The following is a 24397-nucleotide window of genomic DNA, read 5'->3' as shown; positions in this document are numbered from 1 at the left end:
ATGATCTTCATCTACTAAACCTGCCTGGCAACCCATTTATCACCCAGCTTCCTTCCAAGGGAATTTTATATATCTCTTATTTAAGTACAAGTGTCCAGTATGACAGAGTCCACCTCTCTTTTCAATGTTGTTAACAAAAGTCCTACACTTGACATTTATTGGCCTAAATTAATGAATTGCTGCTGGCCCTATGAGTTGAATCTACAGATTGGCTTAAGCTAGGTCACACACACTTCTTTGGAAATGCCAGTGTCTTGCCTTGCACAAAACCCTTGAACTAAGGATGGGAAATGGCTGGTTTCCCAAAGCATAGTCAAGTCACTAAATTGCTGATATCATTTGACATGAGAAAGTATGCCAGGCAGCCAAAGCTCAACAATTGTCTTTCAGCATTCTTGCATCCTGTCTAGAGAGCCACATTTCTGACAGCAGGCTCAGCACACTAAAGATTGCTTGATGCTCCTTCTAGAATGGAAGTGAAAGATTTTTTCTAAACAATCTCTACTTACAAAAGAACAACTAAATACACTTGACCATAGAAATCATGGGATTTCCTACCCAGCCCTGTGCCATTGAAAAATCCAAGTATAATTTTTAAGTCCTCCAGAAGTTAAATTTGAATAGCTTGCTGTTGACCAAAAGACTTACCCATGCCATAAACCATTGATAACTTATGTTATATGCATGCATCTGGTAAAATACACAAGCACTGAGAGAAACTTTATATTGCAATATGCAACTTACTGCCGAGAGAAATGGGCCGCATGGAGACCATCAGTGACACAGGGAGTTTTAAGCAGATGCTTGCAACACTTGAGCTCACTGCAGAAGCAACAGGAGAGGACTATGAAATTATTACAGTAGTATAGTATGTACCACAGTTAATATTTGCAGGTATGATTTAATACTAAGCATAGGATTATGACCCACTTTTAAAAACTGAGGTAAAATTTACATAACATGCCTTTAACTGTTACAAAGTGCATTCAAAATGTGCAATCACAGTGTGGGTGGTAGTGCCTGCCTGTAATCCCAGCACTCAGGAATTCATGGTGGGAGGATCCTGAGTTTGAGGCTACCCTGGGATACATAGTGAGAGCCTGTCTCAAAAATTAAAGAAAAGTACAACCACTACCTCTCTGTAATTCAAAAAATTTCAGCTCCCCAGAACACAGTGTAACTATTAAATTATATGGACAAAAAGATCACACAATCATTTCCATATATGCAGAAAATCATTGAAAAAATTGAACATCTTTTCATGATAAAACCTTTGAAGAAATTAGGAATATAAGGACCGTGACTCAGCATAATAAAAACTACATATGATGGACTTTTACCCAGCATTACACTGAACGTGGAAAAGCTGATCGCGTTTAGGTTCAGGAGCAAGAAAAGAGTGTTCATTCTCACCATTCTTATTCAATTTAGTTATTGAAACCTTAGCCAGAGCAATAAGGCAAAGGAAAGAAGCAAAAAAGAATACAAATAGGAAAGGAAGAAGTCAAATTTTCCTTATTTACACGTGATATGATCCTATACTTAATAGACCCTAAAGACTCCATCAGATAACTCTTAGATTCTATAAACACTTTCAGTAAAGTAGCAGGAGACAAAATCAATATACAAAAGTCAGTGGCAAATTCTACAATGAAAACTATGCAATACTAAAGAAGGAACTTAAAGAAGACACCAGGAGACGGTAAGACATCCCATGTTTGTGAATCAGCAGAATTGACATTGTCCATATTACCAAAACTCATAAAGATTAAATGCAATTCCCATCCAAATTTCAATGACAGTTTTCACAGAAGTGGAAAAGCAACTCCAAAATTAATAAGGAAACCCAAAAGACCCTGAATAGAAAAAGCAATCCTGGGTAAAAAGAGCTATACTGGAAGTATCACAGTATCTGACTTCAAACCACATGACAGAGTCATAACAGTTAAAGCAGCATGATAGAAGCACACAAAAAGAGATGCATAGGACAAATGAATAGAAAAGAAGACCCAGAAATAAAGTCATACAGCTACACCATCTAATTCTTCACAAAGGTGCCAAAAACATCAATGGAGAAAAGAGAGTTTGTTTAACAAGTAGTGCTGGGAAAACTGGATATGAGCAAGTAGAAGATTGAAACATAACCCAGTTTCTCACCCTGTATAAAAATGAACTCAAAGGGGATCAAAGACCTTCATGTAAGAAACTTTGAAACTACTAGAGGGAAACGTGGGGAAAACCCTTCAAGATAAAGGCATAGGCAATGACTTTTTGAATTCTGAAAAGGACTACAGTAGCTCAGGAAATAATACAATTGACTTTGAAGAGACAGCTTACAGAAGGGGAGAAAATCTTTGCCATCTATTCATTGGACAGGGATTACTATTCAGAATACATAAAGAACTAAAAAAGTGAAACACCAAAAAGAACAATTATTCCAATCAATAAATGAGAAAAAGAACTGAACAACCAGTTCTTAAATGAAGAAATTCAAATGGTCAATAAGGACATGAAAAATGTTCAACATTTTAGCCTCAAGGGAAATGCAAATAAAAACTACATTTGGATTCTATTTCACCCCCCCATGAAAACAAAAAAACAAATGTTGGTGATGATGTGAGGAAAAAGGAGCCCTTTTATGTTTTTGGTGGAATGTAAATTAGTGCAGCCACAATGGAAATTAGCATGGAGAGTCCTCAAAAAATCAAAATTGGAACTACTATATGATCCTACTATACCACTTCTGGATAAAAACCTGAAAGGATCAAACTCAACTTAATATAGAGATACATGCACACCCATGTTTACTGTAGCACTATTCACAATAGCCAAGCCATGGAATCAACCTAGGTGCCCATCAGTACATGAATGGATAAATAAAATGTGACTTATATACACAAAAGAGATTTATTCAGTTATAACAAAGAAGAAATTCACATAATTTACAGGAAAGTGGCAGAACCTTGAAGAAGATCTTATCAAGGCAAACAAGCTGTTGTCACCAGGACAAGTATTGCATGTGTTCCCTCTTGTAAAGGTTGAGGGCTGGAAAAGGACAGGAATGTAAAAGAGGGACTGTTAGAAACATGTAGAGGAGAAGGGGGATGACAAATGTAATAGAGTTATGAATCCATTCCAAGTATATTTATATATGTATTGAGATGTAATGAATCTAACTATTTTTGCTCAATTAATATATACTAATAAAAATTGACAAAAGAAAAGTAGACAGAGACAACCTTAAGAAAATGAAAAGGATTATTAAATAATACTATCAACATTTCCACAACTAATTCGATAATCCAAATGAAATGAGCAAATTCCTAGAAACATAAAAATTACCAAACTGAGTCAAGAACAAATAGAAAAAGGAGCAGACCTATACATTAGAGAGGTTAAAACAGCAATCAAAAATCTCCCAATAATGATGATCTTAGGATCAGATAGCTCCACCAGTAAGAATTAACATCAAACACTTCTTTTAAAAAGAAGAGGGACGACTTCCTAACACATTCTACGAGGCCAGCAATTATTTGATTCAAAAGCCAGATATGACATCAAAAGAAAAGAAAATACAGACCAACAGATTTTAACAATATAAGTGTAAAAATTCTAGCAAAAGTCAATCAAATCAAATGTGACAGCCTAATGAAAAGTTTATACCTCTATGACTTAAGTGATATCATCCCAGGAATAAAGGGGGTCACCCAACATAAGGGAAAACACATAATGGGCCATATTAATAGAATGAAAGGACAAAACCATATGATCATGTCAATAGATGCAAAAACACCATTTGACAAAATTCAAAGTGTTTAAAAACTCAGCATACCAGCCATGAAGAAGAACAAAATGTTATCATTCGCTGGTAAATGGATGGAATTGGAGAACATCATTCTGAGTGAGGTTAGCCTGGCCCAAAAGACCAAAAATCGTATGTTCTCCCTCATATGTGGACATTAGATCAAGGGCAAACACAACAAGGGGATTGGACTATGAGCACATGATAGAAGTGAGAGCACACAAGGGAGGGGTGAGGATAGGTAAGACACCTAAAAAACTAGGTAGCATTTGTTGCCCTTAACACAGAGAAACTAAAGCAGATACCTTAAAGCAACTGAGGCCAATAGGAAAAGGGGAACAGGTACTAGAGAAAAGGTTAGATCAAAAAGAATTAACCTAGTCTGATGTATAGTTGGCAAATATTTTCTCCCACTCTGTGGGTGTTCTCTTCAGGTAACACCCACGCATAGGAAATCAATGTGAGTCAATGCCCTGTATAGCTATCCTTATCTCAACCAGCAAAAACCCTTGTTCCTTCCTATTATTGCTTATACTCTCTCTACAACAAAATTAGAAACAAGGGCAAAATAGTTTCTGCTGGGTATTGGGGGGGAGGGAGGGGGCGGAGTGGGTGGTAAGGGAAGGGGTGGGGGCAGGGGGGAGAAATGAACCAAGCCTTGTATGCACATATGAATAAAAAAAAAAAAAAAAAACCACTTTTCCCAGAAAAAAAAAAAAAAACTCAGCATACTAGGAATAAAAGAGAAATTCCTTAACATCATAAAGGATGTTTACCAAAACCCTAAAGCTATCATCAAACACACTGCTGGAAGCCTGAATGTTCTTCCCTACCTCTAACATCAGGAACTAAATTAGGATATCTGCTTTCATTAAATGTGCACTACTATTCAACCTGTATTAAGAATCCCTAGACAAGCAATTAGGCAAAATAGTGAAATAAAGGGCAAACTAGAAATGAATTATAAATGATGTGATAAATAAAATCCCAGGGAATCCAAACAAAAGCCTAGCACACCTAATAAATGAATTCAGCAATTTCCAGAATACAAGAAATGTATTTCTATGTACCAGCAATGGATCCAAAAAGGAAATTAAGAAGAAAAGTCCATTTCTGAGATCACAGAAAAGAAGCAAATACCTAGGACTAAATTGAACCAAGGTAGTGAATGAAATTTTCCCTGCAAACTGAAAAAATGTTGAAATAAATGAAAGAATCCTCAATTAACTGGAAAGGCAATCCATATTCCTTGATTGGGAGACCTCATAATGTTAAACGGTAGGAGTTTCCAGATGGTCTATAGGTTCATCATAACCACTGCCAAAATGTCAACAGCCTTTCTTTGTTAAAATGGAAAAGTCAATTTTAAAATTTACATGGAATTTAAAGGGGATCAAAAGAAAAAACTTGAAATAGAAAGAGTTGAAAATTTTGCTCTTCTTAATTTAAATTCACTAAAAATGACAGTAATGAAAAGAATGTGGTGCTGACATAAGGATAGATATATGGACTAATAAAATAGAGTTCAGACTCCAGAGTCCAGAAATAAATCCAACACTTATGGACAGGTGATATTTTTTGCAGAGCTTGAACTCAGGGCCTGATGCTTGCTAGGCAAGTACTATACTACTTATGCCACAGACTCATCCTAGCCAATTGCTTTTTCATAAAAGTAGTCAAGGAAATCATGAGTATTCAGTGGAGTAAGACTAACATCTTCAACGAATGGTGCTGAGAAACCTGAATCCCATATGCAAAAGAATGAGTAAACACCTCTGCCTCAGTCCAAATACAATGAACCAAAAATGGATCAGCAGCCTAAGATAATAGCTAAAGGCATAAAAGTATTAAATTTACCCTTACCACTACCCTTTCTTACCCAGGCCCCTCCTCCTGCTTCTCCCGTCCTCATTCCCTAATCGGCCCCTTTACTTTCATGTTTTTTCTTAGATTCTACATGAGAGAAAGCATGTGATACTTGTCGCTGTGGGAATGACTTATTTTGCTTAGCACAATAATCTCTAGTTCCATCCACTCTCTTGTGAATGGCATGGTTTTATTCTTCTCTATGGCTGAAGAATACTATTTTGTGTATTTATACCACAGTTTCCTTATCTATTCATCCACTGATGGATACCTCAGCTGATTTTGTGATTGACAATATTGCGGGGTGTGTGAGGGTAAGCATGGGTGTCTCTCTATTATGTTGATTTTGATTCTTTTGGGTATATACTCTGAAATGGCACATTTATTTTATAAAATTAATATTTATATTTAAATTTTTTGAGGAGCCTCAATATTAATTTCCATAGTGGCTACACTGATTTACATTCCCACAACAGTGTATAAGCATTCATTTTCTTCCATATTGTCACATCCATTTTTTTGTTTTTGTTTTCTTTTTTGTTTGTTTGTTTTTGTTGTGTTTTTTGGATACTGGGGTTTGAACTCAGGGCCTCATGTTTGCTAGGCAGGCGCTCTACCCACTTAGCCATTCCAGCCATCCTTGATTTCTTCATGGTAGCTATTCTGACTAGAATGAGGTGGAATCTCAATGTTGTTTTTTTCTTTCCTATCATTTTTTTTGAGATAAGAGTCTCACTATGTAGCCCAGGCTGATCTGAAACTCACAATCCTTCTGCCTGCATTAGGAGTTAGGATTAATGGAGTTTCAGTTCACATTTCCATGATGGTTTAAGATGTTGATGATTTTTTTTCACGTACTTATTGGGCAGTTAGACTTCATTTGGAAAATTGTGTGTTCAGTTCATTTGCCCACTTAGTCATTGGATTATTCATTCATCACCAGGCTGCATTACATTTATAAGCCTGGGGTTGGGATGGGAGCCATGGTTCAGAAAATTTCTGAGTTCAGTTTGAGAAAAATTCCTTACCAAGACTGAACAGCAAAGTTAGGAGCACAGGAGATTTTGTGAGATGGGCTCAGCCCAGGGACCAGAAAAAAAGTCAGTAGGAACAGCAGTGACCACATCTTCCCAGGAAAATTGCCAAGGTCAGAACTGTCCAGGTGAGAGCAGACAAAGCCTTTGGAGGCAGATGAAGTAGGTGTGGGTTCAGTGTTCTCACAGACATATGCTCCTTTGGTTTTGATAAGCATCACCATACATGGTAGTTTGTAGAAATTCTCTGGTTTAGGTGAAAATCACACTGCCACCACATTGACATCTTGATGCCAAGTCACAGTTGAAAATAAGAGTAGAAGCAAGAAGGTGGAGGGTGTTGTGTGAAACTCTGCAGTGACTGTACTGATCCAAAATGTCTTCTTTTTTCAACTCTTGGGTCTTTTTATAGTCTAGTAAGATCCCAACTAGTTATATGGTAGTCTAGATCTAGGGATAAGGAAGCTATGGATCTTTCCCTCAAAAAGCTGATAATTGACTGAAGCAGATGGAAATCTGTGCATAGAGAACAAGACAGGAATGTCTAATCCAGCATGATCTTGTTTTAACTTGACTATATCTGCAAAGGTTCTACTTTCAAATAACCTCATATTCACAATCTCTGGGTGGGCTCAAATTGTGGGATTACACTAGTCAATGCAATCCAAAAATGACTTAGATTGAGTTTTCCACTCAAAAAGCCAATCCTGAGAGAAGGCTTTACTTAGAGGCAATTCATTTGAGTAGGTTGATGGGACTGGAGGGAAAGAGAAGGAAGAATGAGACAGGGGAAGGAGAGCTAACTGAGAGTACATCACTGGGCAGTTTATTACTGTGGGCATCAGAAAGTTAGCCCTCCTGGGAGTTGGTGCTTTTTGAGGGTCACATAGAATGGGTGTCAATATTGTTTTTTGCAGTTTAGGAGGGTGGGTCATTTGCCCAAGGATTCCATCCCCAGTTGGATGAATGTTGTCTCTGAATTCATTTGTTCTTCTGCCTTTCTGGGCTGAGCCTGCTCTTGGCCACAGTAAATGCCTTTAATTTTAGAAAATATCTTGAATCAGAAAAGCTGAGAAATGCTTGGATGCCTGGACACACAGGTGCTGCTCAAGCCACAGGTGGACAGCACGATGTGGTAGAGGGAAAATAACATCTACACAAGGGGTGTCTTTGACCACCCTTGTGCTCCAGGCCTGGATCCTGTGTCTCTAATTATGAGATCCTAATCAATTTACTCAGACCTCTCCTTTTCTTTCATCATTGCTTCACCATTCTGAGGGGAGCGGTCCCTTCTGTGGGGCTCCAATACTCCCGGTTTACTCTTTCCCTCCCATCTTGTCTTTTCTGCACTTTTACCTTCTGTAATGATGGAAGGAACCCTAAACTCATTGGCTCTGAAGGAAAGTTAATAACAGATCACATTTGATGTTTCTTTCCTCTTTCTCTTTTTAGTTTTGCAGATTTACTCCTGCAAGTCCATATTATTTGTTTGGTGAGTTTGACCTTGATGATCCCTCTCTCATCTGATGCAGGATTTGCTTGACTATCTCAGCTTAGTGGTTTCGTGTCTGGTCCAGCTGCCCTCTTGTGCTGGCTGATGTAAATGACATCCTAAGATAACTGGTCTGGATCACCAACAATGATGTCACCATGAGTTACGTGTGGTGTGGTAGACACATTTGCTAAGACAGCTCACTTCACATCTTTGAAGTTAGGAGCTAGGAAAATACCACAATCCAGCTTGTCATTTTGGGTCAAGGCAAGGATCTGATGGTGGACAGAGCTGAGGTCACAGGGTCAGAAAAGCAGTTTTCCAGATCATGTGGGTAGGGAGACATTTTTTACCTAATATTTTAGATGAACCCTTGCCTGTGAGCTGGGGAACATGTTAAGTAACTCACCCAATTAGTGCCAAAGTGAGGGAGAATGGGATCGTGACAAGCTTGGAACTTCTCAGTATGCCATGAAGGTCACCAGAAACCATTGCCAGAGGGCAGATTACTGGTGAGCCTGGGAACACCCTCTCCAGGGAGCTTCCTGAGCACATCCAGGAGGCTGAACACCCACAGTGGGGTGGATGTCAGATGTCCTTGAAGACCTCCAGCCCTGAGGAAGAGGACAGGGAGACTGCTGCCTGTCTGAAAAGGAGCTGATTCAGATATTGGGAGGTCTGGGCCCGGTGCTGCCTCTGTGGCAGTATGACATTGTGTCTGACATTCAGTTTTTTACGTTAAAGGAGAATTTGAGTCTATGACATTTATTCTTTTCATACATTGTAGCCACAAAGTCTGTTTCCTATAAATAAATGCAACACCTAAGCTGAAAAGGTATGTAATAAACTTGTGACCTTTTAAAATACATGATTGTTTTCTGTTTTCATTTTGTTCTGTCTGTTCTATGCAGAAAATAAAGTTCTTATATTTCTGCCTCATTGGTTTGCTTTCAGGGTCAGATCTGGAACTGTGTGCTTTCAGGTGTTCCTCCCTCATTGCCTTTTAATGGAAAAAAGATGATGAGACAGTCTTTTGAGGATACCATGATCACCCCTCCCCCCCACACACCTCCTGTTAAAAAGCTGTGATGGGAAGGAAGATGGAAGCTTTGACTCCTGCCTGAAGTTCAGGCCTAACTCTGCAAGAGGATCTGGATTGGCTGACATCTCCCAGGGCTTTGTCTTTGTATGTGTCTGGCTAGGCTGGCACCGCACTTAGCAATCTACACAGACATTGAACATGATTTTCCTCCATTTTTCAGGTATCATGTAAGCTCCCTAACTTGGTTTGATTTTGGGTATGGCCAAGCCTCAGCACTAACTGTGATCAAATTGCAGACAAGAGTAGGGTTACAGTTGGACCCAGTTAGATTTTAGAAATATGTGGCAGTTTTTGGTATCTGAGTTTGTCTGCCAAACAGGTAAGTCAAATCAAGATGAGCCTGCTCACACTGCCTGCCTTGCTCACCATCTTCCACCTGCCTTCCAGGAGGGAGCTCTCCTAAGCACCAGCAGGACTAGGAAGTTTTGGTTCATTTCGGATCCCATAACTTCCTATTCTCAGGTCTACTGTGATAACACACTTGAAAGACGATTTTGATTTTTGTGGATTTCAAGCTCAAATCCAAGGCCTCTTCTTTACTCCATGTTCTTTTGGCCTCTGCACCAGTGAAGATGAAGGCAGGCTGGATGAAGGGCAGATCCTGGAGGCACCTCATTTGCATCCCTGCAGTTTGAAGGATCTCATTTTTAAAAATTCCATGTAGATCTTGGGGTAGACACATGGAGGTTTCCCACCCTATCTTTCAAAGGCAACAATGCTCTGGACCATGTTTTTGCACATGGGGGCGCCTGTAGTGCCCTGGTAGGCAAAGAGAGGAAGGAATGAACTGGCCTCCTCCTGGTCCTGCTTTCTGCCCTCCTCTCCTAGGGTTAGATGTTCTCTGATAGGAAGCTGTGTGTGTGTGTGTGTGTGTGTGTGTGTGTGTGTGTGTGTGTGCAGTTAGGGACAGCACAGGCCTTGCTGCTTCCCTGAGACCTTCACACCTGGAGCTCCAGCCAGGCTCTGACTATTCCCTCCCGTTGATCAAGGCTGGACCTGCCTCTCTTCCCCCTGGGAAATCCCTGGCCATAAAGTCATTGTAGGGCATTCAGTCTCCATCTCCCTCCCCCAGGGAGAGAAGACCAGACTCAGAATTTCTGGAAAGGCTGAGTACACAGTCTTCTGGCTCCTTCCCACTGCTCTGAATCTCCTCAAAGCTCGCTGAGTCCCCAGCAGGGCATGCAAAATGCTGGTGATCTAACCTTAAAAAGAGTCTTCCTCCCTTTTGAGACCCCCACCCCATATCTGGGGGTGGTGTTCTATTAGTTTTTATATCAAGAGATGACCCCTTGGATATCCAGCTCTACTTCACGTGGTTTCAGTGAGAAGCTGTTCATGTTGATGCATACACAGCCAGCCATGCTGCACACCTGGTATAATCTGGGCTTTTCCTGTGGACAACTTGAGAGGACTCACCTCATCAGTGAAGTTGGTCTTCCCTTTCAGCTCAAAGCAGAGGAAGGGAAGCCTAACCAACCAATGGCCCACAAAAGACTAGATAGTCACAGGTTTGCCTTCTTCATGGCTCTGGAAGTGAAAGGAAGGACAGAATAAGGTTTTGGAGGTGCAGAAAACCCCTGAACTAAGGTGTGAAGAATCACAGGAAGGATATGCCTTAACTAGGTTGTATGACGTTATTGAAAAGGGTTTTAAGAAAGTAATCTGCTCGGTCCTCTTCTGTTTCTTAGTGCTGTGGTCCCTTAGGATGACATTGTTGCTGAAAGTGGGAGGTGGAGGCACAAGGAATACAGCCCTAGAGCTGTGAAGATAAACAGCCTAAGGTGGGGCAGGGAAGAGGTGGGAGGAATTGAAGGGGATCTGGGAATGAGCATCTTTGTTCTTTGCTTCTTGGCAGCTAGAGCAGCTCCTATAGGGTGCTCAACCATGCACAGAGCTTGACTGTCTCCAAGCAAGACTCTGAATTTTTCACATTTGCACTGTGTGCTCCACGGCACAACCTCAACCTCTTCATCATCTTTCCCAGGATCAGCGAGCTCTTTCTGTCTCTAACAGGCTACTTGTATTGTGTTGCTTCCCCCGCACTGCCCTGAGCTCAACTGTCCTCCAAAGAGCTCTTCTGTGTTACTAGGTGTTTCAGATTTGCAGCTCCCAAGAAGGGGATTCTCTATGTGTGTCTTGGAAGGCTGGGGACACAGGTGAGAACTCACATTCCTCAGCAGTGAGCTGCTGTCAGCACACAGGCCACATGTGTAAGAAAACTGCCACAACTTATCATGCTCCCTGAAGTCTGGATACAAAGAAATCCATGCGTGGATGAGAATGAGGCACTGGCTCCTGGTGCCTAGTGATTTTCCCTAAAAGAAAAGCCTGAGTTTGGTGGTCATGGAACTAAAGATTGAGAAGAGGAGACTGGGATTCATCACAGGGAGGGAAGTGGTTGGGTGGGGTTATGTGTTCCACATGAGTTAGCAGTAACCAAGAAAGGAATCCTAAGAGTCGTTTGGCAGCATTCCTGGCTTGGAAAGTGGCCCAGAAGATTCATACTTTCTGATGCCTTCAAAACCCCTGCTGAGTTGTTTATATTGACAGACAGGATTTAAATTTGGAACAAGCATTGAAGTTCCTAGAAATCCTGGAAAATTCTTTCCCTGAAGTTCTCAAGTGCTCTCTCTCCTCTTGTTTTCCCCTGAGATCCCAGTGAGTTTCTACTGGTTTTTGAAGAAGCTGAGACAACAAGCCATGTTTGGTCTTTGTCTGCTAGAGCAGGTCACAATGTAGGAGACCAGTAAATGTCTTGCCTGCATGAAGAAAGGCCCCCAAATTAGATGGGTGGGATAGGGCTGGTAGGGTTGTGAGTTGCAGGAAAGTTGGGGCATGAGAAAGCCATTGTACCCAAGTGTAAGCCAAATATAACCAGCTAGAACTACAGGCTGAAGGAAGGCAAAAGTAAGTGTTGTAGAAGGAGTGTAGACCAAAGATAAATTTTAAGACCTTGAGTAAGTAAACGTGCAGGTCTTAGGTCGATTGCAGAAGCCAGCACCTTTTCTCTTAAATGCCCTTTCCTGGGCATTTATTTCCTCTTCTTTTTTGATGTTGCACACCTTTATTCTTTTAGGATATGTAAATGATAACTGCAGTCAACTACTACTGTATCCTTACTAAAATAACCATACTGAGTGTTGATTAGGATTTAGAGTCAGTTTCTCATGCATTGTTGATGGGAGTGAAAAATTAAACTGTCAATTTCATCTATAAAATCAATGCATGATATTTACCGAAGTGATAGATTTTGACAGATGTGTACAACCATGAAACACTTTCTCTGTTCAGCATTATAAACGTGTCCATCTGTTTCCAGAATTCCTTAGCTCCAGTAATCCTCCTACCTTCTCATCTCAAGAACACACTTTGCAAGCTGGGCACCCGTGGCTTATGCCTAAAATCCTGCTTATTCAGAGGCAGAGATCAGGAGGATTGCAGTTCGAAGTCAGCCTGGGTAAATAGTTCATGAGACCCTATCTGTAAATACCCCATCACAAAAAATGGGGATGGGGAAGTGGCTCAAGCTGAAGACCTTGAATTGAAGCCGCAGTACAACAGAAACCAAACCAAACCAAGCCAAACCACCCCCTGACACTTTCCAATTTATTTTATAGTACTGAAATTTTGGGATCATCTATTATTTTACAAATGTTGAATCTTTGTGGATGTGTGATTTTCTTCTCCTGGCTATTATTCATCCCAAATACTTCTCTATACGTCTACGTTGTGCATTGTAGAGCTCATTCCTGTTTATCTCTGAAGAGGTTAATGTGGACATATTATATTTTATGCAGTTACATATTGACAGGTAGGTCATTCTAGGTCTGTATTATTTGAAAGAAAATGGATGTTTTTGGTCTGTCCCAGGGGCTATGGTGAAAGCTAAACATTGATCTACCATATAATCCAGCAATACCACTCTTGGGGATATACCCAAAAGAATGTGACACGGGTTACACCCATGTTTATTGAAGCACTATTCGCAATAGCCAAGTTACAGATACAGCCAAGATGCCCAACTATTAACGAGTGGATTAAGAAAATGTGGTATTTATACACAATAGAATTTTATGCAGTCATGAAGAAGAATGAAATGTTATCATTTGCTGGTAAATGGATGGAATTGGAGAACATCATTCTGAGTGAGGTTAGCCCTGCCGAAAACACCAAAAATCGTATGTTCTCCCTCATATGTGACATTAGATCAAGGGCAAACACAACAAAGAGGACTGGACTTTCATCACATAATAAAGTGAGAGCACACAAGGGAGGTAGGAGGATATGTAAGACACCTAAAAAACTAGATAGCATTTGTTGCCCTCAATGCAGAGAAACTAAAGCAGATACTTTAAAGCAACTGAGGCCAATAGGAGGAGGGGACCAGGAACTAGAGAAAAGATTAGTTCAGGAAGAATTAACTTAGAAGGTAACACACATTCAAAGAAATCAATGCAAATTAAGTCCCTGTATAGCTATCCATATCTCAACCAGCAAAAGCCCTTGGTCCTTCCTATTATTGCTTATACTATCTCTTCAACAAAATTAGACATAAGGGCAAAATAGTTTCTTACGGGTAGCAAGGGGGTAAGGGGGAGATGGAAGGGGCAGGGGGGGTAAGGAAGGTGGTGGGGGAGGTGGGGAGAAATGATCCAAACATTGTATGCACATATGAATAAGATAAAAATTAAAAAAAAGAAAATGGAACATTCATGTACATGACCGTAAAGAACTGCATTGTTATATGCCTTAGGAAGTAGTTATTTCTTATTCCCTGCTTCTAAAGTTCTTCCAAGTGTCATTATAAAAGAATCCACTTTCCAGATGATAAGGATATGCTTTGTGGGGGGAGGTCAGTACCCATTAGTTCTTATGGAGAATAGTCTTCTGCCCTAGTCCTAATGTGTTCCTACCTGGTCTCAGATTTGCCAGTCTGTGGGTAGATTTGATGGGGTGTTCAGAAAGACTTTGAAGATGGCTATGGGCCAGGATGTGTCTCAGTGTGGCATCTGAGCAGGCTGTTGCATGGGGTTGGGACTGTGTTGCTAAGGATGGTCATTCACCTTCCTCATCCTTTGGACACAAGGGAATGGCCAATGGGAGCAGGAATGGTAGATCTTCCTAGGAAGGCTGACCAGGTCAGAGCTTCTGGTGCATTCTCCTTGTCCTTTAACCCCCAATATTCTTTCTCTGGTTTTGTTGCATTTTATCATAGCAGGGTATCTGGGATAAAAGGGGTCTTAGGCCTTTGGCTAGGTTGTGATCTGCCTTGTCTAAACCATGTGTACTGAAAATAGAAGAGAGCTGGTTCTGCCAAAGACATTCTCTTTAATGAATTAGTGTGAAGTGGGAGCAAATACCAGAGAGCCAAAGCAGTAATCTCAGAGCACTGCCCATGAACTGTATGACAATACTTCTGCTATCCCTGAACTATTTGCTAAACCAGTTATCCTGACAACCCATCCATTGGAAGAAAAAAAGTCATGGACTTGAGAATATTGTTTTTGAACATCTTGACCCCAGTTCTCCTAAAACCAACCAAATCTTAGTTAAAGAAACACAGCATGTGTCAACAGTGACCCTGGTAGCGTGGAGAGCCACAGCAATTAAGAATGGTGTGTCCATGCCTGTGTGGGTTGATGAAGGCACCCACACCAGACCTTCTCCTAGGGTGGATACTCTCCTCCCCATACATGGGCTCAGACATCACATTCTGGGCAGCCCCACTTGGGCATCAGAACTCATGTGAGGTGAGGAGAGTCTCCTTGCAAAAGGGCAGCCCAGAAAGAAAGTGGAAGCTCAATCAGGATGAGGAAGATGTTCATGCAAGAGGCTGGTGTGTAAGTGGAAACAGAGCTCTAGTAGGGTGACAGGAGCCTCTATGGAGGGGACACTCTCGTGTAACTTGTCAGGCAGTGTGGATAAGGTGAGGCAGGTTTTGGCATGAACTTGCTGCCTGCTATGGAGGGTTAGGATAGGAAAACAGGGCTGGTAGTGATGAAAACTTGCTATATGAACCTCTGTTGCAATGAATAAATCAATTAAATATTAAGGGTAATTAACCAGGTTTCTCACTGTCTGGGGATTAAAGGGTAGTGATAGTAGTGGTATTAATTTCCTGAGTTTGATGGGAGATACTGTGCTTATGTACGAGTATCCTTGTTTATTAGAATTAAACATTGAATTATTTGGCAAATGATGGAACATTTTTTTTATTTTTGTAATTTTTATTTTTTATTATTATTTTACTGAGGATACATTGTGACATTTACAAAAGTTCTTACAATATAGCATAGCTGAATTCACCTTTTCCATCATTCTTGCTTATCCCTCCTCCCCCAGTTCCTGGCATAGTTTCAACATGTCTCAGTTTTCCATTTGCATACATGAGTAAGTAATGTTTCTACCATCTTCACCTTCCTACACCCTTTCCTTATGCCTCCTCCCTCCCACTGGAGCCAACCTCCCAGACAGGAACTGTTTTTACCTTCCTGCTCTCGGTTTTGAAAAAAAAAGGTTTTTTTGTTCATTTATTTTTTAAAAATGAACTTTATTTTATTATTTTTGTTGTTGTTATACTGCGGGTACATGTTACATTTCCAAAAGTGTTTATATATATCATAGCTGAATTCACTCCCTTCATCATTATCCTTTACCCCTCCTTCCACCATTCCTGAAGGAGTTTCAGCAGGTTTCATGTTTTCATTTTCATACATGAGTACATAATATTTCCACAATGTTCACCCCCTAAATGCTTTCCTTATATTTCCCCCTTACTGGTACCAACCATAGACAGGACTTGTTTTACCTTCCTGTTCTCCACTTTTGAAAAAAGACATTTTTGTTGTTTTTTTTTCTTTTTCTTTTATTATTCATATGTGCATACAAGGCTTGGTTCATTTCTCCCCCCTGCCCCCACCCCCTCCCTTACCACCCACTCCGCCGCCACCCTCTCCCCCTCACCCCCTCAATACCCAGCAGAAACTATTTTGCCCTTGTTTCTAATTTCGTTGTAGAGAGAGTATAAGCAATAACAGGAAGGGACAAGGGTTTTTGCTGGTTGAGATAAGGATAGCTATACAGGGCATTGACTCACATTGATTTCCTGTGCATGGGTGTTACCTTCTAGGTTAATTCTTTTTGATCTAACCGAAAAAAGACCTTTTTGTTTGTTGAAGATAGCTATACAGTGAGTTTTCATCATGACATTTCCATAGATACGTATTATAACTTGAATTGGTTCATCCCTTCTATTTTCTCCTTTCCACCTTAATACTCTTCTTGTGGTGATTTCAATAAGTTTAAAAATTCTATGTTTATTCTTATGTCACCTGCAACTTGTCTGTAAGATTGAGAATGTTTCAAAATTAAAGGAAAATCCATAGTCATCAGATATACAAAAACCAAACTAGATAGGAGGAGAAATAAGAGAGAGGATTAGCACTGTCAGATAATAAACATATCCTACAAAACTTCTTTCCTGAAAACAAGGTGGTGCAACATATCTGTCTTCAAATAAAATTACAAAATGGCAGTCATAAGTCCTTTCCTATCAACATTTGCTTTAAATGGATGAAACTCTTCAGTTAAAAAAATGAAAGATGAATGAATGGATGAATAATAAAACAGATTGAACTGTATGCTATCTGTAAGAGACTAACTTTACATTTTTTTTTGCAGTACTGGGATTTGAACACAGGTTCTACACCTTGAGCCACTCCACCAGCCTTTTTTTGTGATGGGTTTTTTTGAGAGAGGGTCTCACAAAACTATTTCCGTGGGCTGGCTTCAAACTGAGATCCTCCTGATCTCTGCCTCCTGAGTAGCTAGGATTATAGGCGTGAGCCACTGACACCTGCCCAAACTTTACTTTTAAGGACACTCAGACCGAAAGTGAAGGAAGGTGAAAAGATATTCCATGCAAACGGAAACCAAAAGAAAATGGTGGAGCTATGTTTTATCAGACAAAATAGTCTTTTAGTAAAGACCTGTGCAGAGACAAAGAGTGTATATATACACAAAATACTATTACAGGAAAGTAGGAGAGGAGGAAAAGAAGAATCTAAAATTGTATAATGGGTAGAAAAAACCTAGGAGGAAGCTACATGACATTGGTCTTAGCCATGAGTGTTTAGATTTTATCCCAAAAGCTCAGATATAAAAAGTAAAAATAGGTAAACAGGATATCATCAAGTTAAAAAACTTTTACACAGAAAAGGAAACAATGGAGTGGAGACACCGTGTATGAATTGGGACAAAATGTTTGAAAGCTACATTTGATAAGGATAATATACACAATCTCTTGAACCTAAAGACCTAGTAACAAAAATATGAACAACCCTTTTAAAAATGAGCCAAGGGTTTTCTTAAAAGAAGACACAGCTGGGCACTGTCGCTCACACCTGCTACTTGAGAGGCAAAGGTAGAGAGGATCATGGTTTGAGGCCAGCTAGGGCAAAATAATGAGGCTCCAACTCAACCAATAAGCCTGGCATGGTGGCATGTGCCTGTTTTCTTGGCTAGAAGGAGAATCATAGTCTGATCCAGCCCCAGGACAAAAATGCAAAACCTCATCTGAAAAATAACTAAAGTCAAAAGTGCTGGGGGTGTGGCTCAAGGGACAGAGCTCCTGCCTAGCAAATATGAGGCTCTGAGTTCAAACAGCTGTACCACAAGAAAGAAGAGACAACCACATCACTAATCATCAGAAATATGTGAACTAAAGCCACAGTGAGATATCACCTTCCACCAGCTGAATGCTTATTATCAAAAGATGAAAGATAGCAACTGTTGGTGGCAATGTAGAGAAGAAGGAACCCGTGTTCACTGTTGGTGGGAATTGAAGTTGGTATACTCATGGAAAACTGAATGAAGGTTCTTTGAAAAACTAAAAACAGCGCTAACATATAGTCCAGTAATCCCACTTCTGGGTAAATACTCAAAGTATTTGATATCAGAATGATGAATAGGTAACTAGACTCCCACGTTCCTTTAGCACTCTTCATCCTAGTCAGGTAACAGCCTGTGTCTATCAATGAATGGTGGATAAAGAAAATGTGGCAAGTTCTCACATTGTAATACAAATCACCTGTAAAAAATGAATTTCTGTCACTGGGAACAAATGGATCAACTTGGAGTATATTATGCTAAGTAAAAGCAGCCTGGCACAGATGGACACTACTGCATGATTTCTCATACAATCTAAACTATTGAACCTGTAGATGCAGAGAGTAGAATAATGGTTTCCAAGGCTGGAGAGTTAGGGAGAATTGGGAAATGTTGATCAAAGTGTATAAAACTTCAGTTAGACAGGGGGAATATGTTTTCTGAGCTCTAATGCATCATAGCATGCTGACTATAATTTATAACATGTTTTCTATTTGAAAATTGCTAAGAGAAAAAATTTCAAATGCTCTTACTACAAAAATGAGGTGGTTAATTAGCTTAATCATTCCACATTGCAAGCATACATCAGATTATCATGTTGTACACCATAAATATATGCAATTAAAGAACATTCAAATAATTTAAAGCTGTCTTTTGATAGGGGAATTCTCTTTTTAACATGTTCATGACACTCAGTAACTGCTCAATGAGTATGTGTTTCCTGAGTGATGAAAAAGTTGTGCTTTCTGCCCTTTTGAACTTGAAACACTGCTATCACCTTAGTGAGCAGCAGGGAGTCTTAGCCTAGAGTCCAGCAGTAGCTAGGAGAGACAGACTGAAGGGGCTCAGTTTCTGAGGGATCAGGTGGCCATGGACCCTGAATGTATTAGAGGGCACTGAGCTCAATGTGGGGAGTTGTCCTGCCCTGCCAAGTGAAAGATGGGGTCCAGTGTGCTGGGGAGAAACCCTGCCAGCATCATCCTCCATGGGTCCTGCATGGTGGCAGCACTGGCCTGGTCCTCAGAGGTCATTCTCTCATATGCATGAGCAAGGCAGGCACTCTCCTGGTGGGCCCCTGATGGAACCACAGGGAGCTGTGGGTGGCATAGGTTGGGGGATAAAAGAAAGGGACCTGCTCAGATCAGCATGGTCTAGAGATGACAGGGGTTGGCAGATTTTGAGAACTCTGAACAGGGATGGAGCAAGAGAGGATACTGGGGAGGCTGGAGGCCAAGTTTGGCCCTGACTTCAGAGGAGGATGGGAAAAGGAACTAATTCCCGATGAGAATGAGGAGCTATTCAAGGAATCTCCATCCCACTCTTATCTTTACTACAGGAAATGTCCCACTTAGGAAGGCCCTTCCCCTGCCCAGTGTGATGGGGCTATGTCCCCAAGTAGTGACCTCAGCTATGTCTGCTTGGCCATTACGATCAATGGTGTTGTTCTTTTCCTCTGCTACATTACACAGAGGAGGTAAGAAATCCACCCTGAGCACCAGGACAAGAGCCATCCAAGTTTCTCTTGATGGTACTCAGCTTCAGTCCTGTCAGAAGGGCAGGCCCTGGAGAGACCAGAACGGGTAAGGAGGAGCTGGGTAATAAATTTTAATAGGGCTTTGAGGAAGTGAGGAGGGGAGAAGGAAATGAGCAACACAGAAAACGACAGAATTGTATCATTGGTCTGCCTAGCACAGAGTTGGTCCCCATGAATAAAATCAAGAAATAAACAATAATCAAGAAACCAGTGTTTCAGAAGCTAATGGATCTTTACTCAGTTTTTGGCACCTCTCATCTTCCCTGGACCTACTTCCAGGGAAGGTACTCTAAGAGGGTGTTAAGTCAGTCTCCTGTAGTTAGCGGTGGTTCATGGTGTTCTTTATCCATTTTAGGAAATGTGAGACCTTGGTGAAGACTCGTGGAGCTCTCCCATCATTGCGTCCATAGGAGACAATGCCCTGTGCTACCTTGTTGCACACCAGTGGGCCTCCAGAATCCCCCTGTGAATAGAGAGAGAGAGGAGGAATGAGTCATTGCTCCACCTGGCCCTGTCCTCCATGCTATCTTTTGCCCTCTCTAAGAGTAGGATGACTTGAACAACCTTCTTTGAGGAGAGCAGAAGGCAGAGCACTCTGGGGACCCACAGCTGAACTGCTTTGTCCACCGTGTACATTGTTACTGGTTCACCTCACCCATGAGACCAGACTCTGTCTTCTCCACCAGGTTCTGGGATTCTCTCCCCTATAAAGGTGTGTGGCACAACTTCTTCCAAATATGGAGACAGGTGAGTGGGGTTGATATCTAACATGGAGAATGAATCCAGTGATAAGGGTAGGTGCTATCTCTGAAGAGCCACCTAGCTATAATTTCTGCACATTAAAGAAGCATCTGAGGTCGTGTGGCATGTTGCAGACTCGTGGTTCTACGGGATGGTAGTCAACAGAGACCCCTTGGTAAGTGTCAGGGGTCCTAGTTTTTTCCTTCTCCAGCTAGTCGGAGGGAGACTCACAGCTTTGTGGGAAAAGAGTCCTCTGATGCTTGGGTCTCCAGGTTCTCTATCTTCCCAAAACCCTTTCCCCAGAGCCAAGAGAGGCAGATACTCAGTCTTACCCGAAAGGAAGCACGTCTTATATTTGGGTCTCCCACGCACATCTGAGAAGGACTGTTGTAATTGCTAAAGCGGGTCTTGCACTCCTGGTCCTCCATTACTTTCAGCTGCACCTCCCGTAGTTCATCTGAAGGTTTGCCTGTTGGGGTCATCCACCCCCAGCCGGCCACACTGCACACTGTCCCTGGCTTTATCTGGGAATTGCCTCTGGGCAGGCTGAGGAGCTGCACAGCTGGAGTCAGCTTGACCTTTCTCTCCAGCTGACAGGAAAAGATTGAGAGAGTTGAGTTCAGCCAATGGCCTCTGAGCCTGGACATCTGTGTTAGTCAGGATGGAAAAGAGGGAAGAGCAGGGTCCCAGAGGGAGGAGCAGACCCTGCACTAAGGACAGCAAGGGAAGCAGGAAGGAGTGCTTTACCTGCAATAACATGATGTCGTTTGTGAGGCGCTGATGATTAAAGTCTGGGTGGGGGATGGCTCTTTTCACAGGGATGACCTCCTGAGTCTTCTCCTGTTCCTTGATGTTGTGGGCGCCCAGGGTGACATTTATTGACCTGCACAGAGAGCAGAGTGTGTTTGGGGAGGGAAGTGGGGAGTTAGAGGGGACACAGCTCAGGAGGTGTGAAGAGCAGGATATAGCCTGGCAAGGTGGGGCTACAAGTGAAGGAAAATTGAGGGAAAAGGATTGACTGTACCCTCTGCTTCTTAGCTATTGAGGTAAAATTCTGGAGCCATCAGGGACTGTGTCAGAGGTTCTTTAGCGTCTGTTAGTCCCAGAGAAACATATGAAATTGCTTTAGTTTTCATTGCAAGGCCAACCTAGGTCTAAATAAAATTACAGCCTCCTTAACCACTCAGCAATGCCTGTGGGACCAATGTGCCTATTTTCCCAACGAGGCTTGGCTGGTCCTCTCTCTTATCCTGAACATATGTTCCTAGAAAGCCAGGTTGCTCCTTGGGAGGAAACTGGTGTCTCTGTGAAGTGTTTGCAGGAGGTTGTGGGCTGTCTCCTTCTCCTTACCTCCGTAAACAGTGAGCAGCTGTCATCACAAAGTCCTCTTGTATCAGGAAGCCACCACACAACCTCCCAGAATCATTATCCAAGTTCCAAAGATAGGCCATGTAGGGGCGGGAGTGGGGCTTGGCCTTATGTCCCCCGATGATCTCCCCTTGAAAGAAAAGTTGTCTGTGTGCACCCATCAGGTGCACCGGTTGGGTTCTGCTTGGTGGCACAGACCTACTGGAAGTCTGGGATGTTGAATGGCCTGGAATTGGGAGAGGGTCAGGGAAGAGGACTCATTTTCCCCCTCTGGAAAATGAGAGAAAAGCAGGTCTTGGCTTACAAATATTTCTTTCATGCATAGTTTGAGGTGAGCATAGCTCTCTGTGAACAATGAATTCCCCAAACTCCTCATAATTCCTCTGCTGACTTTTGTGTTTCTAGTGAGTTTCTAAGATCTTCCCGAGTTCTAGGATGGTGCTGCTTTTTAGCCACCAAGACTTCAATTTAAATATAGATTTTGTTACATCCTATTTCCTGAGGCCTGACATGTAGTAGGTACCCAATCAATGTTCAGTGGCTTCATGGGGAATGACTTCAGTTAGTCTCTCTTTGAGGGTTGATAGGACTGTGTTAGTGGGATTCTGGAAAACAGAGACATTAGGGCCTGCCACAATGGCTTCTACTTGAAAACATGTGATCTCCCAAATGCCTGGGAAGAACAGGGTTGGAGAGAGGAGCCAAGTGGGTTGGGACTAGGCAGAGGCACAAGCAGTGTCCTGAGGACAGTGATCCACCAATTCTGGGGTCGTTGAGCTCTGGAGTTGTCTGCTAAGCCGTAGGTGAGGGGAACACGTGTTTCATCTCAGACACAGAGTCAGACCCATTTTGCCCTCTCTAGTAATTCAACATTTTCTCACTTCCAGTTCCCACCACCTACTGTGTCCTTCTGGGAAACCCGGTTTTGAGATGAGAAGGTTGAGGGTTTGGGGGTGTATCCACTGTCTCTTCTTGAGACTCTGCACTCCTATTCCTGCTGACAACATATCCAGTATCACATTTAGATAGATGATTAGGAGTGTACAGCAGGGAAAGGAGATCTGCCCTGGCTGAGGAATGGGATTGGGCCTCTGAGGGTGGGGTGCTCACTCACCTGCCTTTGCCATGGGTGGCAGAAAGAAGGCCAACAGGAGCAGAAGCAGCTGCATCTTCCCAGGAAAGCTGCTTAGGTCTTCTGGAGCCTTGTTCTTGCTCTCTTTTAGCACCCACTGAGGAAGAAAGGGGAGTGGGCTCAGTGACCACAGTTTTCCTTTGGTTTTATGGTGAGTCATCATAGAAGGTTTTCGATGAAATCTACCCACCCGCACTGCCTTTGCCACATGACGTCTTCTGTGTAGTTGTGTGAGACTCATGCAGTGACCACCTCAGTACCCACAGCTGATGACTCAGAGAGAACCACATTTCTCAGCTCAGACAAGAACCCAAGGGTACAAGATGTGCTCTGTGGGACATGGTATTGTCCAGTAGAGGTCCTGGATCTCCAGAAACTTGAGTTCTCAGTGATAGATATCAGAGTCTTCCATGCCATGCTGCTAAGTGCATCACGACAGTTTCTGCAACAGAAGTAGAAATGCCATCTCTTGTGCCAGGACCAAGCATGACGGAGATGTGTCTCCTTCTCTTAGAGAGCTGACCATTAGGTGTGGGAGAAAGAAAAACCAGTTACCAGAGTTCAGGTTGGGGAGGGTCATGGTGCAGAGATGTGCAAAGCAGTAACAAAGCATGATCTTCATCTACTAAACCTGCCTGGCAACCCATTTATCACCACAGCTTCCTTTCAAGGGAATTTTATACATCTCTTATTTAAGTACAAGTGTCCAGTATGACAGAGTCCACCTCTCTTTTCATTGTTGTTAACAAAAGCCCTACACTTGACATTTATTGGCCTAAATTAATGAACTGCTGTTGGCCCTAGGAGTTGAATCTACAGATTGGCTTAAGCTAGGTCACACACACTTCTTTGGAAATGCCAGTGTCTTGCCTTGCACAAAACCCTTGAACTAAGGATGGGAAATGGCTGGTTTCCCAAAGCATAGTCAAGTCACTAAATTGCTGATACCATTTGACATGAGAAAGTATGCCAGGCAGCCAAAGATCAGCAATTGTCCTTTCAGCATTCTTATGTCCTGTCCAGAGAGTAACACTTCTGACAGCAGGCTCAGCACACAACATTGCTTGATGCTCCTACTATAATGGAAGTGAAAGATTTTAGTCTAAACAATCTCTGCTTACAAAAGAACAAGTAAATACACTTGACCATTGAAAGCATGGGTTTTCCTACCAAGCCCTGTGCCATTGAAAATCCATGTATGATTTTTAAGTCCTCCAGAACTTATATGAATAGCTTGCTGTTGACCAAAAGACTTACCTATGCCATAAACCATTGATAACTCATGTTATATGCATTGCATGTGGTATCATCTTATACTTAATAGACCCTAAAGACTCCATCAGATAACTCTTAGATTCTATAAACACTTTCAGTAAAGTAGCAGGAGACAAAATCAATATACAAAAGTCAGTGGCAAATTCAACTATGGAATGCTGTAAG

At 41.8% G+C, this 24397-nt stretch overlaps 2 protein-coding genes across 3 annotated transcripts in view; one reads left to right on the top strand and one right to left on the bottom strand.

Annotated features, from left to right (window-relative positions):
- LOC141421230 (inhibitor of Bruton tyrosine kinase-like) overlaps positions 1-24397 on the top strand; it is a 1912155-nt gene that overhangs the window by 1145004 nt on the left and 742754 nt on the right. The window lies entirely within an intron of this gene.
- On the bottom strand, positions 19930-23132 carry LOC141421228 (granzyme B-like). Of its 2 annotated transcripts, none has more exons than XM_074066897.1 (5): positions 22940-23132; positions 21808-22051; positions 21205-21340; positions 20790-21047; positions 19930-20179 (listed from the first exon to the last, which is right to left on the bottom strand). In XM_074066897.1, the coding sequence occupies exons 1-5, from the start codon at positions 23118-23120 to the stop codon at positions 20036-20038; spliced, it is 963 nt and encodes a 320-aa protein (XP_073922998.1). In that variant the 5' UTR covers positions 23121-23132; the 3' UTR covers positions 19930-20035. The 2 variants fall into 2 exon arrangements, with proteins under 2 accessions (XP_073922998.1, XP_073922999.1); XM_074066898.1 differs by having other exon boundaries at positions 21808-21955.

Source organism: Castor canadensis, chromosome 3 (genome assembly GCF_047511655.1).
Source record: "Castor canadensis chromosome 3, mCasCan1.hap1v2, whole genome shotgun sequence".
NCBI lineage: Eukaryota > Metazoa > Chordata > Mammalia > Rodentia > Castoridae > Castor > Castor canadensis.
This window is presented reverse-complemented; position numbering and strand designations above follow the sequence as displayed.

Excerpts from the sequence above, each read along its gene's own strand:
- LOC141421228 (XM_074066897.1), bottom strand. The coding sequence starts at position 23,120 with ATGATGACTCACCATAAAACCAAAGGAAAACTGTGGTCACTGAGCCCA. Across the intron at positions 22,052-22,939 it reads GCCACCCATGGCAAAGGCAG|GCCATTCAACATCCCAGACT; the intron begins GTGAGTGAGCAC and ends TCCCAATTCCAG. Across the intron at positions 21,341-21,807 it reads GCTGCTCACTGTTTACGGAG|GTCAATAAATGTCACCCTGG; the intron begins GTAAGGAGAAGG and ends CTCTCTGTGCAG.